General features: G+C 52.3%; 1 protein-coding gene across 12 annotated transcripts in view; it reads right to left on the bottom strand.

Moving 5' to 3' along the window:
* The window catches only part of STX3 (syntaxin 3), a 39,409-nt gene extending 21,978 nt beyond the window's left edge, over window positions 1-17,431 (bottom strand). For 8 of the 12 annotated variants that reach the window (XM_081153266.1, XM_081153263.1, XM_081153269.1 and 5 more), the window contains exons 1-2: window positions 16,079-16,250; window positions 2,103-2,186 (exon numbers count right to left, since the gene is read on the bottom strand). In XM_081153266.1, coding sequence (XP_081009392.1) covers window positions 2,103-2,186; window positions 16,079-16,108 — 114 coding nt within the window. In that variant the 5' untranslated portion in view covers window positions 16,109-16,250. Of the gene's footprint in view, window positions 1-2,102; window positions 2,187-16,078; window positions 16,251-17,277 lie in introns of those variants that run through there. The other 4 variants (XM_081153264.1, XM_081153274.1, XM_081153273.1 and 1 more) reach the window with 4 other exon arrangements.
* Between the last annotated feature and the right edge of the window lie 1,503 nt (window positions 17,432-18,934).

Here is an 18,934-nt window from a genome sequence, read left to right as displayed (position 1 = left end):
GCTTCCTGCTTGCCTGCTGAAGAGCCCAGAAATGCAGAGCCTGCCAGCTCCCAGGGTCACCCAAACAGTCCATTTAAAGAAAGCATCAAGGAGTATTTAACCTGCTATATTTAACTTAATGCATGGATTTCCAAGTACATTCACTTCGAGGTTCTTAGTTTTTTTGGTTTTTTAAAAATATATCTTTATTGATTTCAGAGAGAGGAAAGGAAGAGGGAGAGAGAGAGATAGAAACATCAATGATGAGAGAGTCACTGATCGGCTGCAGCCCGCAACCCGGGCATGTGCCCTGACCGGGAATCGAACCCTGATCGCTTGGATCCTAGGTCGACGCTCAACCGCTGACCCACACCCGGCCGGGCAAGGTTCTTAGTTTTAACAAAAATCAAGCCCACCTAGCAAATCCTTATGCTTTCAAGACTGCTCCCCCTCCCCCCGGCCCTCTAAGCAGGCACGCTCCACAGCACTTTGCCCGCACTCTACCCACTCTCGCTTCTCCCGGTCCTGACTCAGATCTCCTCCAGGGCTGGGACTGTCTTGCTCGTCCTAAACAACTTGGCATCCACCATTGTGCCAGGCATGTGGTATCACTCCATAGAAGTTTGTTCAATGGATAAATAAATGGACATAAGTAACCGCAGGAGACAAGCATACACCACTGCAGAACAGTCTCATTGACTTTTTAAAAGCACGTCCAAAATAGAAAACTTTGATAGCATTTTCCAAAATGCAATCATTCATCCTTGTTAAGTGACACATCAGAGAGGGTTCTGTGGAAAAATAAATAGGCAAATAGGCAGATTTCTTTGTTACAGGACTTCTTGGGGCCTCTAATAAGTTAAGGTTCATTTTACACCTCCAGGGCAGGAAGGAGCAGGAAGCATTTCTCAGACATATTTGATCCCAGAAGTCTCTTTCGCAGGGCATCCTGCTGTCTGTGACAGCCATCCGCCGACCCCTGCCCTTCTTGCTAAAAGAACTCTGATTTTATTTGGGCAGCAATGTTGCCAATTTCCCAGTCGGACCAGCACCTACACCCGCTTATTACTCTAACACATGAACAGGCCCGAGCCGGCAAGCCTCGCTCACTCCATGTAGACAAAAACTAGAGGGTGACTTTTCCACACCTATAAGCTAGAGGATGGGAAGCACCCACGTGTTCCCTGGAAAGAATACAATGCCTCTTGTCTTCTTTCCAAAAAAAATTTAAAGCCATAAAAAGAAACCATAGTATGGTGGCAGAAACTTCAGTGACGGAACTTTTTGTGGTTTTGTTCTGTTGTTTTAAAGTATCATCATTGAGCCCATATAAGTCCGATGCTACACTGAGTGTCTGAGAAACATTATCCCATTTAATCCTGATAATGACCCTCCGGGGAATTGTATTACCCACCCCAATCTACAGAGAAGGAAACCAAGCACGCAAAGAAACACTCGCAAGATCAACAGCTGGTCGGAAGCAGGGCTGAGATTGGAACCCAAGTTCACCGGGCTCCAAAGCCTGTTTCTGGCCATGACACGCTATCCCCCCCAGCTTCCCACACTCACCACCTACCGCAGCACCTTCCCAACAAGGGCCTTCAAAATCAAAGAGTGTGTGAATCTGTGGACAAGGGCAGCCCCTCTTTGTCCCTATTCAACTTCAAAAATATAAATTGGTGGTTTCTTGGTTTCTCCATTATCACAATAATTAAGTCAAAGGAACTGAATTTTTGGAAACAAATCTGACCTATATGAACAGCAGGCCTGAAAACGCAATGCATTATATACTCGTAGCTGGGACCCCACGGCTGATCCTGTATTCAAATTATGTAATTTAGGCAAAAAAGGATATTGCTAAAATGTTGTCATGTAGCTTAAGACTTCAAAAGGGTCTCTTAAATAACTTACCTCCTGCTGACTTTCTCCATAAGATTAAAAATCCAAATCTGCCCAAGTCAGTCCTGGAGAGACTCTCCTTGGGGCATCTTGGTCTGGCTACCCCACCACAGTGAAAGACTGACTTTCTTTGCCACCCTGGAGATCTGAGGGTTTCTATTCTTTACTGAAGAAGACGTGTTTCCTTATGCATATTTAGGAACAGGCTCCCGACGGCGGCCTACCTCGGAGAAGAATTCATCCATGAAGGCCGTGTTGTCAACGGCGATCTCGACCTCGTCAGCATCATCATCCTGCGTCAGCTGCTTCTGGGAGAGACAGAAAGGAGCCGGTGACACCAAAGCATGAGAACTTGGTAGCAGAGCTCGGTGCACACCAAGGGTCAGGAGCTGCATCCACCTAAGCATTTTACACATATAATCTCCTTGAAAACTCAGAACAGCTTTGTGATGTGCCACACTCCAAGGTCACACGGTCTGAATTTAAATCCTAGTTCCACCATTTACTGATTTTTAATTTGCAGGGTCGGGGAGGGAGGGACGGGCAAGTTACCATCCTCACTGTGCCTCGGTTTCCTTATCTGTGAAACGTTAATAACACTACTTACTGCACAGGGTTAAGAAATCAATGAGATAATGAATATGAAATACTTCTGCGCCGTGTCTGGCGTACTGCAAGTACTCAATAAACTGCTCGTTTGGTGGTGGTGACATAACACTCATTCCAGTCAGAGAACGAAAACACAGAAAGGTTAAGTAATTTGGCCACAGCCACACAGCTAAAACGTGAAAGCAGGCAGATTCTAGCCCATCGTGGGTCTGGAGACCATGTTCCAACCCCCTCTCTGCAGCGTTCAAATGCACGATCCGCCCTACCAGGGGTCTCTTAACAGTTTCCGGCCACTGTTCTTCCAAACAGCAGCTGCAAATGCGCACAGGAGTGAAGATTCTCCTGTTTTCAGAAACCACCTGCTGCAAAGGAATCGGCACTGTGTTGTTCCCTGTCACGGTTCATGTCTGTAAGGAAAAGGGAGCTCTACCTCCCAGCCCCCAGCTTTCTTAGCCTCATTCAGTGTCCTCTGCAGAATCACCCAACGGCTGTCTCAAGGAAGGCGTCCCTTCCCACCCAGCACCAGGGGCCTGAGCTTCTGCTCTGTCCTTTTCCAACACTCTTCCCCACCACTGCTGCACTGCACACGGCCCATTCCTAAGCACGGACGGCGAACAGGTAGCTGGGAGTGAAGGTGGGAGGGGCACACCTCCTACACCAGCTTCTTCACAACCTTCAGTGGCCTACGGCCTTCTAAGCCAAGACACGTCACCGTCAAACACTCAGAACTCCACGGGCAATGAAAGCCACCAGGGGCCTCTTTTCTTCACTGGCTACCATGCCCCTGATCTGCAACAGAAGATGGAGTTATTGGGACTTGCCATCAAAACGTGGGACTCTCTCTCTGGTCATCTGGGGAGTCTCTTTTGACTGGCATTCCCATCATCTCATTCTGTGGCTCAGCTGGAACCATTTGCCACCCAAGTTTAACAGCTACGTTCAGAGGAGTTAAATTTGAGGCACTGCTACAGCCCCCCCAACCCTCTTCCTAAAACTAAGACCTGATCATGTCCTTCTGCCACTTAAAGTCATTCAATGAGAGCTCCCCTCCCGGGACTAAAAGTCCCCACGCACAGCAGAGCTTGGGGCCCTTTAACTCAGGCCCCACCCCATTTCTCCCTCTGTGAGGCACTCTCTCCACCAGGCACTCCCGCATTTCCTGGACACATCACTCTTTCATGTTGCTGAACTGTCACACAGGGACTTCCTCCTGGAACGCACTTGTCCAGCTGGCAAATTTTTATTTAGCCTTTAAAACTCAATCTCCAACAATCTTACCTGTCAACCTGACGTGACACTTCCCTGCATGAACTTAAAACCTCCCTAAGCTCCCAATGCCTTTTATGAAAACTTACACAGCAGCCAATTCAACTACTGCTAACATCCCTTTACTTATTGATCCTTCCCCCACTGATCACAAACTCCTGCAGGGGCAGGGTCACCGTGTGTACCTACTACAGTAGATGCTTTGAGTGTGTGTGCCTGCCCAGAACGCCCTCCTTTGGGGAGATACCCCTCACCTGCCCACATGATTCTGGGAAGGTTCTCAGTCAGGCCCCAGGCTCCCTGAGGAATCTGAATTGCGCAGGGGACACAGCAGAGTTGACCAGTGTCAGCATCCAACAGAGATATCTGCTAGGTTCCCAGAGCTACCCTCGTTTCTGTCCTTCCCAAACCACCCCTGGGCTTAGGGCAGGTTCTGCAGACCTTCCTCAGTATTCTCTCAATGGGCGGAACAGTATTCTAACATTTTTTATTCATTTGCCCAGAATTGGCTCTTGTCACTTGCAATTAAAATAACTTGTACTGCTCATTAATTAATGTATTCCACATGTATTCTGGGCACTTACCCTGCACTAGCTACATAACAGAAATTTAATCAATTAATTTTAGCTGAATAGATAACTAGTTTTCACATAGACCGGCAGCCTGCATTCACCCAGCAGTTTGTCAAGTTTGAGACAAAATGCTCCCTTCATCAACTATCGCGAATACTTGGGCCTCCCAGCAGCCTCCAGAGAGCTCACCTCCCAGGAAGGATTTCCGTGATCCTCACTAGCAATCAGGAACCCAGCCTACCTCTAGGAAGCATTTGTTGAGGGTTTCCTGTCTTCAGAGGTCTTCTAGAGACCCACGCTGAGGCACATGCCCCATGCGTGTGTGTGTTCACCCACACACACGAGTGTGTCAACTCAGAGTTCTTCAAGCTGCACACGTGCTAAGAAAGTGGAATAAGGCCACCATCCCGGGATGGACTGAGGGAAGTTTCTGGAAGCTGGGAACTGCGTCCTGGAGCATGAGAGGCAGGCACCTAGCTCTCCAACATGACATAGGTTTTTTGAGACCCCTGGAAGTTGTACAGGGACCTCCCATGTCCAAGACACCACCTCTTGGCTTTCAGCAGGCCCCTGCAGGGCAGTCCAGTCCACCTCCAGGGAGAGAATGTGTGAACCGGGAAAAGGGAAGTCCTTGGCAACTCACCACCGAGGTCCAAAACGTGTCACCAATTACTGGCTGGGAGACCTCCGGCAAGTCCCTTACTACTCTGAGGTTTTTACCTGTGAATATCAGTAACACCACATGCTTGATCACATCTCTTGGGGGCTAGAGGAGGTCACATATGGAAAGCTTCTCAAACAATACTGGGCGCACACCAGCACCTAGTAAGGGTCAGTTCCCCTGCCACCCAGCCATGAAGACCTGGTGCCTAAGGAGTGCACCCTTCTCGTCCGCAGGAGGCTCTCACACTACAGCTCAGTCAGTAAGACCGACTGCACGGCATCAGGACAACCAGGGTTCCCTAATGCACTCCATGGCGTACCGGGCACTTCAACAACTGGCTTAACACCTCTGAGCCTCAATTTTCTTATCTACAAAATAGGAGCAATAGTGTCTACCAGGGCTTTTGTGAGGATTAAGAAAGATTAGGTTTTAAAGTTCCTTATGCAATGAGCAGCACACGGTAACAACTCAATTAAACACCTGTGTGTAAGATTGCACCAACTCCTCTATAGCTTTAACCTGGATCTAAGGACCTTTAAACAGGAAGGACGGGGGTGGGGAGGTGGGGGCAGAGGACTTGTAGAGCTCAATGCAACCTTACAGATTCTATCATTAAACTCTCTCACTTAGAGATGGGCCTACCAAGGCGCAAGACCAAATAACGATTTACTGACACAGCCAGTAACACGTGTTAGGTTTCCTGAATGCCATCTTCCCAGGCAGTTTCTCCCACTGGAGTGGGCTGCTTCCAAAACTATAAAATAACAGCAACCACAACAGCAACAAAGGGCAGATCAAAAAAGTCAAGGAAGGGGACCAGTCTTATAGGTGATCTGGATAATGTGGTTATCTGGAGTCACGTGACACTGGGAACGACCACCAAGCTTCTCCAGAAAGGGACCCAGCAGACCCCAGGGCTGGGGCTCCTTCCCCTGCGACCCAGCCGTGCCCTTACAGTCCAAGAGGCCCCAGGGACCCCAAGGGCAAGGGAAGCACATGGTGCCTTTATCTTCAGCCCACATAACAGAGCACAGCCAAGAAAAGAACTTCAGCATCTTTATCAAAGAATCAAGGCGTGTGGTAATAGGAACGTTCCAGTAGCTGCAACATCAGCCACAGTAAAAAAAAAAAAAAAAGTATGTGAGAACCATGCACCCAACCGCCCACTTCCTCTCCCCTACCCCGACCCCGACCCCGACCCCAGCCTCCTGCTGCCTCTCCCACCAGGAGGTGGGAGATGCTGCCAGTGACTTAGGTAGCACTGGGCGAGAGCCCAGGACCTATCACCCATCCCCACCTCTCCATTGTGAGGGCAGCCAGGGCTATGACCTCCTCTCTGGACAGCAAGTGGAAAGAGTTCAGGGGCCCAGATCTCAATATGAAGTGATTTAACCTGCAATTCCTCTTCGTTAGCTCCTTTAATAAAATACACTTGCTACTTAGAGTCCCTCGTAGGTTCCGGGTGGCCATAACACTCTAGCTGCTTTATATAAACTATGTCAACAAAACCCACCTGTTTGAAGTTCAGCACCTGCAGGTCAGAGAAGTTCTATGTTACTCAAGCTATTGGCTTTCAGAGTCAGGGCTCAAGCTTATGCTGTCGGTCCTAAACCCCTGCTTATTCCACTGCACCCGGTCCTAAACCCCTGCTACTCCACTGCACCCTGCTCAAAGCAGCCTGTCACGGACGCAGCCGGGAGCCCAGGAGAGCAGCACCCAGCCCTGCAGAAAGCACAGGTGGGAGAGAGGAGCAGTGGGCCTTGGGCACAGCATGTGTCTCCATAGGATGAGGGTCTGTGAATTCCCAAAGATGAAAGGCACCACGTCCAAAAGTTCCAAACACACACACACACACACACACACACACACACACACACGAGACACACTGCCCACTACCTGGTTTTTCCTGTCCCTCTCCTTTAATTAAAAGAAGCCAGAAATTCTGAGTGTCAGCTCTCAATAGGCACTCCGTGTTCTCTGTTCCCCAACACAGAGTCAGATGGCCTTTCTCCAGTGCTCAGTTCTCCCTCCTGCACTGTTTGTTCCTGGTCCGGTGAAACCCTCCCAGAGGGAACACTTCCCCTTTCCGCTGAAATGCATCTTCCCCAGCACACTTGTCAGATGGATCAAGAGGAGACACTCGGATAGTGAACCCCAGGTGATCCTCGAACTCTCACTTTCAGGGACTGGCCACCTTTGGAAGACGAAGACACCGTGGAATAAACTCAGTACAGAATGCCAAGGCCGGTGAGCCAGTGGGCGACTGGACAGCAGCCCAAGTCCCCACCCCATGCCCTCTGCCACAACACTCGCACTACCACATAACGTGTGTCTGACTGCAGAAACTCCTGTGGTTTCAAATATATTATTTGGTTCTTACATCATCCCTATTACTTTCTCCATTTGCAGATGAAGCAACTACTTAAGTAGGTTAAATGACTTGTCCACAGTGATTCAGCTAATAATGGCAGCATTAGGACACAAAAGCCGGTCTGCGGGAGCCCAGCACCCTGTACTTACCTTCCACACTCCACCTGAAGACGCCTTTCCCACTCGGGCCTGGGAACACACCCTCCCTTACTTCAGGGGACGCTGCAATGTCAATATAACTAAACCGGACTAATCTATATGATGAATGAAAAAGATACCGGTGCATATAATCCTATGAATGTGCGTGTATGCAGAGACGCAGAGATACACCTGCTTGAGTTCAAAACCCAGCTGTGCCTTAGTAGCTGGGTGCCTTAGCGATCTTAAATAAGTCACTTAACCTCTCGGTGCCTCGGTTTCCTTGTTTGTAACATGAATACTCACAGAATTGTTGCAAGGATTAAACTAGTTGATACATATGAAAGGTCTAAAGCAATGCTAGGTACATATTAAATGCCCAAGACCATGCCATCTAAAGCAGAGAATCGGGCCTAGTTTTCTCTAAAGAGAGTTTTTGCTAAAGATGCAACCCTCACACCAATTCTCAGAAGCTGCGCGCAGGTTCCTTAGAATGAGCTGAGATTTAGTTCATTTATTTGAATGAAGTCATTTCTCTACTACATGTATTTAAAGAAATAAAGCTCCCTGTGGCTTCTGCTTCTGCTACATTCTCACAAATTCTGTTACTTACAGCTGTCATCTAAATAGTCTGTCACTTCCATTTTGTTTTCTTTTTAACCCAAAAGTTACTTAGAAGAGTGTTTTTAAATTTCCAAAGCAAGAAACATCTGGGGAGGTCTATTATTGTCCTGTTAATTTCTAATTTTATTACGTCATTATCGAGGAACTTGGACGAGAAAACTTCACGTTCTGTGGAATTTGACATTTTCTTTGTGCCCTATAACACGGTGGGTATTTTTTAATCTTCTACGTGTGATTGAAAAGATCTCACACTCATCTGTTGTATATAAAGATCATGGAAGTTTCATCTCCACATGTCATGTTCATTCCTATCGGCCTTTGCTTCCCAAAACCTGACCTAGGTCTACAAGGAGGAGCAGTGAAAATGCGTGGAAGTTCACCTGAACAAAGGAAGGAGGAAAGAACAAAAATGCCCTCTGGGCAGATGTTATCTATCCTGAGGAGTAACCTGTGGTTAGGGAGGTTAATTCATCAGGAAGCACTCAGCCAAAGAGGAACAAGCGCTGGGCGGGCTGCTGGGCCCCATACATTGTTCACAGTGCATTTAACTTAGAGGAGGGCCTTGGAGTCTCATAACCAACCACCACACCCACAACCTTCTCCTTCTCACTGCAAGGTCCCATCCAGGGGCACCGACTCATCCATCCATCCACTCACTCATTCACCCAACAATATTCATCAACCATCTGTCACTTGCCAAGCAGTAGTACAGGTACTGTAGACACACAGACCCGACTGGGCCCCGCTGCTCTCCAAGACCTCGCTGTCTCGGACGGCAGGCAGACAGGCGCACCGGTCATCACCAGTCCCTATGGGGAGCGATGTCCGCACTCAGTGCAGGAATTGCACACCCAGGAGAAGAGGGGGTGCTCAACCTCGCCTGCATTCGAGGCGGAGCCTGAGGAAGACAGAAGCCTACTGGAGATGTGTGCAGAGGTGACTCCTCGGGGAAATGTTGAAAGTGGAGTGGGTTTACCAAAGGATACCTTCAGGAGGGCCATTGCCGTGAGGAGACTACACCTTTTTCCTGCTTTCTCTCTGCTCCCAGGAACCATTCAAAGAATGCCTCTGCTTCTTCCTAGAGAGTTCCGGTCCCCCTCAAACCTTCCTCCCCTTCCCTAGCCTTCTTCACTCTTTCCTGCCTGCCCCCCCTTTCCCTCCTCCCCAACACCCCCACAATGTCCAGTTCTCAGGATACAGAAAGGAGGAAGGAACTCATAAGGTCTCCCTATTCCATCCTCAGCATTCTCAACCCTTCCCTGAAGGATCATCTCCTTCATGATCCAGAACACACCATTGATGGTTTTAACAGATAACATTTTTTGAGCGCTCCACACATGCTGAGGGTTCTATAAGACATGTGCTCAATATTTACCAAGGCACTTAATCTCACAGCAATATTCTGGAGACCCTCCCCGTCTGACAGCTTAGAAAACTAAACAGAAAGATGAGCAGGAAACTGTCTACATCATGCAGACAGTGCGTGCCTGAGCAGGACAGCCCGGGCAGCTGGCGGCAGGGCCCCGGTTCTCAACCATCACAAAGTGGTGCCTCCCGACAGCAGCCCCACCCCAGCTACCGCATGCATCACCGGCCACAGCCACAGAAACGCACTTCCAGGGCACTAAAAGCAGATGCCACACCCACAAGGTCGTGACACACGAGACTGAGAAGCTGTCACAGGCCAGAGGAGGCTGAGAAAACATGACAATTAAATGCAGTGTGGTGTCCTGGATTGGACCCTAGAACAGAGAAGGGGACATTTGTGGAAAAACTAGTGAAATCCAAATAAAGTCTAGAGGTCAGTGAATAGCGATGTACCAATACCAGTTTCTCGGTTTTGACCAGTGTACCATCGTAACTAAGGCCTTAGCCATGGAGGAAACTGGGTGAGGGGTAGACAGGAACTCTCTGGACTATCTTTGTAACTTTTCTGTACATCTAAAAATTAGTCTAGAATAAAAAGTCAATTAAAAATAAAGCTAATCCGATGCCCTACCAAGCTGCCCTAACCCAGATGGCTAAACATACCAGACAGTGTACGGTCCACTGATCTCTTTGGGGCGGGGAGTTGAACTTCACTCAGTCTCCGGACAGACTGGGGAACGCTGCCGTGGAAACAGCTCAATGCCAGAAAACAGGCTGCCCTAACCGCGGAAACAGTGGTGAGGGGAGGAAAAGGCAGAGGGGCCTGATATGAAGGTGGCTGGAGATAGCGCCCCCCAGGGACTGCAGAGTCTCAGGTGAGTTCATTGGCAGAACATCTCCATTCATCCACGGCCAGCATGGGTGACAGGTCCCACTGTGCGCTGGGACGTGAACATGCCGGGGCAACGAGGCATGCGCAGCTTGTGCTCTCGCAGAGCGGGACGTCCCAGGGCAGGTGGCTCCTGAAATTACAAGTGTGTGTGGCTGCTTTGATATATCGACAAAAACAGAGTTTGTGGAGGTCCCAGGAGGCAGAGGAAATGCTGTCAGCTCAGGGTGTGGAAGTTTCCCTGCAGCGATGATGTCGGGACTGACCCTGAAGGGCTGTTTAAGATTTGGCCAGGGGGGAGTGGGGCAGCCAGAGTTTCACTGTGGTACCCACACCTTCCCCTTCACTTCTTTCTGAACAAGGGTGACCTTCCATGAGGTACCGGGCTGGGGGGTGGAATATAGCTAGGAGCCCTGAAAACTCATCCATCCATGTCCTTGAGGGTGGAAACCAGTGGCCTCTGGCTTCATTAGCCAATGCATGGGGTCCCTGAGTTAATGTTGCACTTGGGGCAAGTAAAGACTCACCAACCCACAGGGAACGGAGTGGGAAGAGTAAGTCATAATAATGAATAAGGGATGTGTAAGGGCCAAGCTGTTGTTGATTAGTCCACAAACGTTTAATAGGTAACTAACTACCGCAGAGTGTGGTGCTGGGCCGCAGAGGAACGGCCCATCTGCCGCTGCCTCAAGGAGCATACAGGAGCTGGGGAGATGAACAAACACAGTTCAGGGCGACGTAATAAAGCAAGAAAGATATGCTCAATTTTTGGAGACCTCAGTCGACTGTGAGCCTCACGCCCCTTACCTGTAAAATGAGAACATAAGAGCACCTTGCCATGCAGGATTGAGAGGATGAGAGACAAGGTATGTAAGGCTCTAACCCAGGTCCTGTCTGACGGTAAGCAGCTGCTCAATAAATCATCACTGTCACTGTAGCTTATATGGTGACAAGAAGAAGTAATAGAACCACTGATCTTAAAGACAAGGGGACCCAGAAGACAGAGTCCATCTCATAAACAAACAAGTGGAAGGTGGGTTCACGTCCACTCCATGATAACAAATAACCCCACTGACTTATTAAAAGAAAGGTATTTCGCTGCAAAGCAATATATGGGCTGGGAGGGCGGGAGGATATTCTAGCTCCAGTTAGGGAGCACCGCCTGTAAAGAATGAGTTTTGGCAGACAGGCAGGGATTTTGACACGGGAAGGGAACGCTGAAGGGGAGACAGGACATATGACCAAGCATTCCTCCCTCGGCGCCTGCCAGTCCAGTCCTCCCCACCCCCCGCCTCCCCCACACTCACAGGAATAAAAATAAAACTAATCCCCTTCTCTCATCCAAGCATTTTCTCTTCTGGCCTCTGGCTGATGGGTCTGTAATCCCCACTCAATCCCTGTCGCTCTCATCTCAGCTCTGCTTCCCATCTGCTCCCAGCAAAACGACTCACCCAGGAAACGACCCCTTGGAGGGAGCGCGGGGAGCTGGGGAAGCAGTCCCCAGCCAGGCAGAAGTCTTATCCCTGAAGTCCCCGGCCAGGCAGAAGTCTTATCACAGAAGTCTTATCTCAATGAAGAGATTCTCAAGTCGGGGTATTAAGATTTGGTTATGATCCAAGGAGCCTGGCACATAGTAGGGGCTCAATATATATTTACAGAATGAGTTAAGCTTTAAAGGAGAAGTTCGGCATCACCGTTACCCTGAGCAACTCTGACCCTGCAGACACACCAGAACTTCAAGTTTTTGGGGAAGGAGCCCAAAGACGAGCCCTTTAGGACACAAGACAGAACAGAAAGGGTGAAACCCTGGCCTTTGGAGCCCCAGGCAGGTGATTTCATTAGGTGCTGGCGTTGGAGGGGCCAGTACATCCCAAATCGTCTCCAGTCCTCCGTAAATTAATCTCCAACAGGGCCCAAAATCCTTGACTTCTTTTCCATACATCACTGGCTTCTCTACTATCATTATCTACCTTCGATTTTTTGGGGGGGAGGGGGGGCAGTATCTCTTTTCATAAAATACAGCCCTTTGTTTTCCTTCTATGACCACTTACTCTTTATGACCAGGACTTTGTGTAATAATTCTGGCTAACGATCACGCCCAGTAGAATGAAGTGAAAAACAGTGATGCGCATGCCCACCGCATGGAGGCCAGAGCACTGACTGCACTGTGCATGGGGGACGCCCAGCGACGGGAGCGGGGTTGAGAAAATTCAGGATCCTTGCCTTAGGTGGGAGACTCTACATGCCTCTGAAGACATTAGACTTGATTTTAACCAGGACTTGTCGAAGGGCCTGTACTCAAGCATGACCTCTTGTGGGAAGCACCCCAACTCCCTAATGCCCTGTCCCCGTCTCCCACAGGGTATTGCTACAGGTGCTTTTATCACAATGATCACATCGCTGTGTCTGCTTCTTGTGTGTCTTCCTATCTGACCACGGACTTCCTAAGACCCAGGAAAATGTGTTAATCACCATTACACCCCAGCACCATCCCAAGGACCTGGCACATCGTAGGTGCTTAGTAAATGTTTGCTGAATGAAAAGAGGGCCAGGCAAGAGGTTCCTGGACAGGAACGGTCTGGACTCAGCAGATCCAAAGTTCAGCTCTCGAGAAATCAGAAATCAGCAGGACCCGCCTTGTGAGATAGGCAAGGTGTGGGCACTGCACATTCCTGGCGAGCCTCATCCCAGTCACTGAAGAAGCCACCTGCTGAGAAAGTCCAGGAGGAGGAGCAGTGCAGGAGATGAGTCAGGTCTTGTGACCAAGGCCTCAGGAGGGTGTGCCCTCCAGTATGGACGCTGCTCCCAGCAGTTCCAGTTGAGGAGCTCACATTTACTGGGGTGGGTGATTATCATTTCATTTCACCCTCCTAATGACCCCAGGGAAAGGTATGATTATTCACTTTACAGGTGCAACTCTGAGACCTCAGTCCTATGGACTCCAGAGCCTAACGGGTGCTTAGCACAGGCTCACAATGAACACTTCACACACCCACACATCCTCAGGGTGGAGGGGGGCCTTAAACCTCCTGATCTGCCTCCCTTCCTTCAAAGATGCTCAGATCCCTACAACATGCAATGTTCTAACAAATTCCTGCCTCCTTCCTCCCATGCTCGAATGTTCACAACTTCTCCAGCCAGCCTAGCTGAACTCTGGGCAGCTCTGACCGCTAAAAATGCTTTCGTGCATAATCACAATTCCTACCCGTCCACTTCACATCTTCTCCCTGTATCTACACAGAGCAAACCTAATCTGCACATGACAGTTCTCCAGCTCTCTGGAGGCAGTTATCAGCTCGCCTCCCCCAGGGTTTAGAAAGATGCCTCGGAAAGAGATTGCACAGGCTTAGCAGTGTGAAACTGGTTTCATGCAGATTAACAAATGTCCTTCCTTGATAAAAGAATTCAGAGAGAAGATGGTTATCTTGCGGCAGCGAGAACTGTCTCTCTCCTGGGGGAGGGGGAGAGAGGAACTGGACTAGAAGCCAACATTTATATAAACCTTAACAACAGTCTTCGTGGAAAACATTAATATTGCTTCTGAGATCAACCGAACTCTATTTTACAGAGGAGGGACAGAGAAGGAGAGAGGGAAAGTGATACAAAGGAACAGCTATTAAGTGGCGGGGCCACGGGTAGAACCCTTTGAACCTGCAGCCCAGTCCCACCCATCTCCCTGCTCCAAAATGCCAGAGCACCTGCGGCTTCAGAACTGCACTCCCGTAATAACTGCACTCGCACAATAGCTGCACCGGCCCCAGCCTCCCTTTCGCCACCACCCCAAGCGGTAAAGGGAGGAGACACAGCATTAGCTCCATGTTACAAGGAGTCATAAGGAAACTTGAATTTATACTTGGAATTCAGAGCTCATTGAAGGCTCTTTGCTATTTGCTGACAATGGGTTATTGAAAGAGGCCATAGGGTCTCCTCCCCTGGAAATGGATCCCTAACTAAGGAAGGGAACCGTCTCTGCCTGCAGTTCAGTTTGCGTTGTTTAATGTTGGCTGGGTGTGCCGACAAGAGAAGACCTTCAAAACCAGGCTCCTCCTTCCTTCTGCCTCCCCAGCCAGGGCTTCAGAGAGAGAGCACCGCGGCGGGTCGCCAGCTCTGCGACCTGTGGCACCCCTCCTGCTCAGCCTGAGCCCGTCTCCTCACCTACAAAATTAGCGTCAACCCATTCTGCCCGTTGGTGGCCACTGTGTGGGGAGGCTCGGGTGACAGAGAGCAGGCAGGAGGCAGGGAGGCGCACTCCCACAGCTGTCCCTTCCCCGTCTCACTTCCTCGCACTCCCACAACTGTCCCTTCCCTCTCTCACTTCCTCCTAGACCTGCCTCCTCGGCTGCCCTACTACCCAGGGCCGGGGAAAGGTCGTGATCTCATCAGAGATGAGGCAGGAAAAAGAAAAACAATCGTGACATTATCCTACGAGTTCCTCACACTCCTACGAGGCCTCTGTTTTTCCAAAGAGCTTGAAGAGTAGCATTCCGTTCCCCACGCTCACCTGTTAGTCCCCGGTGCTGTGCACCCCACCGAGGGCTCTGCGCACTCTCCTGGGGCTGGTCCTCGCAACCACCCATTTTACAGATGACAAAGCTTCGACTCAGAGGTTAAGGGATGCAGAGCTGGTACTTTCGCATTTCTAACAAGCTCCCAAGTAGACGGACTACTTTGTGTCCAGGGCTAGATTTTAAATTCCATTCATGCAGAGCCGCTGCCCAGGGCTTAGCGCTGGGCCTGCCCCTAGACCGCCCTCAACAATTACCGCTCGAGTGAGTCAGTGAATACCGGACTCAAAAACCTATTGTGCTCTAACACTTCTCCGTAAGTCCCATTATGTGATTCGATCTCCTAGCAAATCTCTAAGGCATGATCACCCCCATTTGACAGATAAGAAAATAGAGGCTGGAAAGAGCAAGTAGCCCAAGATTTTACAGCCTTCGCGCAGCAGCGCTGGAGGCCGGCTACCTCCAGACCCTCTGCCCGACACCGCGTCCTGGGGGTGCTGGGGAAATGGGTAACTACAGACCCCTGGGCAGGAGCTGGGCCCATCCCGCACGTGCGGGGCGGGGGCACGGGCTGGACCCCCAGGAGGGGAACAGGGGGGTGCGAGGCCAGTCCTGGGGCCCCCAGGAGGGAAACGGGGTGTGAGGCCAGTCCTGGGCCCCCCAGGAGGGAAACAGGGGGTGTGAGGCCAGTCCTGGGCCCCCCAGGAGGGGAGGGGGGTGCGAGGAGGCCAGTCCTGGGCCCCCCAGGAGGGAAACAGGGGGTGTGAGGCCAGTCCTGGGCCCCCCAGGAGGGGAGGGGGGTGCGAGGAGGCCAGTCCTGGGCCCCCCAGGAGGGGAGGGGGGTGCGAGGAGGCCGGTCCTGGGCCCCCCAGAAGGGAAACAGGGGGTGCGAGGAGGCCGGTCCGGGCGCAGTGCCAGGCGGCAGCGGGCAGCAGGTGCCCGCGGACCTCACCGAGGGTCCTCCAGGCCCAAGCACCCCGCCGCGGACCCCAGCTCGGGACCGGCGCTGTCCAGCTTGGGGGGGGGCTAGAGGCCTCCGGGGAAACCGCAGCCCGGCGGTGAATCACCCGCACATGACCCGGCGGGGGGGGGGGGGGACCGGGCGCGGGATGCGGCCGGGGCTCGCGGAGGGCAGGCCTCGCGCCCGCACCCCCTCCAGCGGGGCGCCCCCCCAGCCCCGGCCCGCGGGACTCACGGCCTTCAGCTGCTCCAGCCGGTCCCTCATGCTGGCGCCGGGCCCCGAGGCAGGTGCGCGTCCCGCCGAGCGCGTCCCCGGGGAGCTGCCGGAAGTGGCGGCGGGGCCGGGCCGGGCGCGGGGGGCGGGGGCGGCGGCGAGGAGGAGCGTCCGAGGCCGCGGGAGGCTCCGCCGCGCCGCCCCCTCCGCCCCGCGGGCGCCGCGCTGCAGATCCGGCTCCCGGGCCGCTCCGCGCAGCGCCGCCCCGCCCGCCGCCGGGCCCCGCCCCGCCCCGCCCCGCCCCGCCGTCAAGGGCCGCCCCGCCCCCGCCCCCCGCTCCCCGTCCCCCGCCCCCCGCGGCCGCCCCCGCCCCCTCGGACGCCCCCCGCCCCCCTCGGTCCCGGAGGGAGCGGGGCGTCCGAGGAGACGGCCGAGCGCCGGCCGGTCCGGCCGCGGGCCCGGGAAGAGCGGGAGCGTCCGGCCCCCGTCCCGGCCTTGCCCCTGGACAGCCCTTCGCCGCCGGCCGCGCGGCGCCCCAGCTCCCGCGCTCAGCAGGCTCACGCGCTGCGCGGCGGGGACACCGTGCGGCGGACGGAGAACGAACACCGCGCGCTTTGTGCTGAAACGGGTGGGAGGGGGCGCTGGCTTCCCTGGGGGTGAGGGGCCCCTCACCACGGGGTTTGCGCGGGTGATAGAGGGCGCCCCTGGACGGAGCCGGAGCGCGGCGGGGCCGGCGGGCTGCACCGAGCCCCCGGGTTTCGTGACGGGGCAGGCGGGGGCCACTCGGAGGAATGGCGCGCAGCTCGGGGTTGAAGCGGGGCGCCTGCGGCTGACCGCGTGTATAACGGGGGCGAACGTGCATAACCGTTTCTCTGGGGAGCTGTCTCCGTACCCATAAACCAGAGAGTGCCCGCTTTACAGTTTGGCGTGAGGCCTGCGGGGCAGCCTGAGCCGCCTCACCTCCACCTGGTGCAGACTCCCAGGTGAGCTGCGCCTTCCGGAAAGGGGGCGGGTCCTTCGCCCTGCCCCCCGCCCTTCTTTATTCCCTCCCTCCCCTCTTCCCTACTGGTCCCCTTTCTTGGGAGCAGATGATACACCCAGCGAGGCTGGCTCTCAATCAGTGGGACGGACAGCCCGAAGATTCATCTCAAGTCGGGAGAAGAACCTGCTCGGTGCACTCAGGTTAATGGGCTGTAATACTTTTCGTGATTCGAACAGACCTTTGCCCGCTCCTGCGATCCCGGCGCGTGTTCCACGCCGACTTCTTCTCGTCCCAGAAAGACACGCGCCGGCCGCAGCGGGCCGGGCGGGCAAACTCGGCCCTTCTCGGCCCGCGATCCGCGCCTTCGGTGCCGAGCGCTCCCTCCCGCCCCCGGCGCCAGCTGGGTGGAGTCTCCCACCCGTGGGACAAAGGGCTTCTGCGCCCCCTGGTGGCCATGCAAAGAAAAAAGTAAATCAGATGCCTGTCCCGCCTCCTAACGAATTTTTGTTGGGGTAGCCAGGTCCCCGCGCTTCAGGAAAAGAGGGTCTCCTGACCCGACACAGAGCTTTGCCACAGAACAGCTGTCACTTGACATCACACGATCTATTTTCTCACCTTTCAAGTAAGAGAGCTGATCAAAACTAATGATTCCCACGCTTCAAGTTCAAAAATATCATGTACTCTTTATTTTCATTTGTGGATCTAGTTTTTGGAAAGGTTCCACATCCCTAACAAAAATATACTTACCATGTAATGAGAAATTTGGTTTCCTCAAACTCAGATACAGAGCAACAAACTGCCCTAAACCCTAGCAGCTTGAAAGAACAAACAGTTACTATCCTACAGCTTCTGTGCTTCAGGAATCCGGGTGCAGCTTGGCCGAGTGCCTCTGTGTCAAGATCTCTCACAAGACTGCAGGGAAGGTGTGGGCTGAGGTTGCAGTCCTATTTCATGCTTGACTGGGAAAGAACTTGTTTCTAAGGTCGCTCACGTGGTCCTTGGCAGGATTCAGTCCTCACTGGCTGTTGGCTGGAGGCCACCCTCAGCTCCTGGCCGTGTGGGCCTCTCCATAGGGCTGCCCACATCAGGGCAGCTGGCTTCCATCAGAGCAAGCAGGTGGGAGGGACAGAGAGAAGGAGAGAATGAGACAGATGGATGGGAGTCAGTGTTTTTGTCACCTAATCTCAGATGTGACATCCCATCGATTTTGTCATATTCTGTTCATTGGAAGTGAGTCACTAGGTTCAGCCCATACTCAAGGCAAAGGAATGGAAGACCAGGGGCCATCCAGAGGGCTGCCTGGTACGCAGTTCAAATCCCCTGCCTAGAACTTCAAATGGCCCTTAAGCAGGCACATATTTTTTTAATTTTTATACAAATCCCTCAGTCCTGGGAACCCTAAAGCACATGGTAAGGGAAGTGGGACACTCAGTGGGAGCCTCATTTGCAGAAGCTGCTGTTGCTTCTAAGCTGCTTATTTCTTACAGGACCTTTGAAACACCTGTCAAGAGGAAGAGGATGGACATAGTGGAGCACAGGTGAAAGGCAATTAAATAATTGTGGCTTTCAGCGTTTTGTAATTTAAAAAATAAGCCACCTATTGCCCAGCTGGTGTGCTCAGTGGTTGAGCGTCGACCTATGAACCAGGAGGTCCCAGTTCAATTCCTGGTCGGGGCACATGTCCAGGTTGCAGGCTCCATTCCCAGTAGGGGGTGTGCAGGAGGGAGCCGATCAATGACACTCTCTTTCATCACTGATGTTTCTCTCTCTCTGAAATCAATTTAAAAAAACATTAAAAAAATACATCTGTGTGTGTCATTAATGAGAGGACCACCAAGGTGGTAAAGCTGGTTCTTGTATTCTCAAAAGACGAAACAAACTAAGAACTATACATA

Source organism: Miniopterus schreibersii, assembly GCF_964146895.1.
Source record: "Miniopterus schreibersii genome assembly, chromosome: 12".
Lineage (NCBI taxonomy): Eukaryota > Metazoa > Chordata > Mammalia > Chiroptera > Miniopteridae > Miniopterus > Miniopterus schreibersii.
This window is presented reverse-complemented; position numbering and strand designations above follow the sequence as displayed.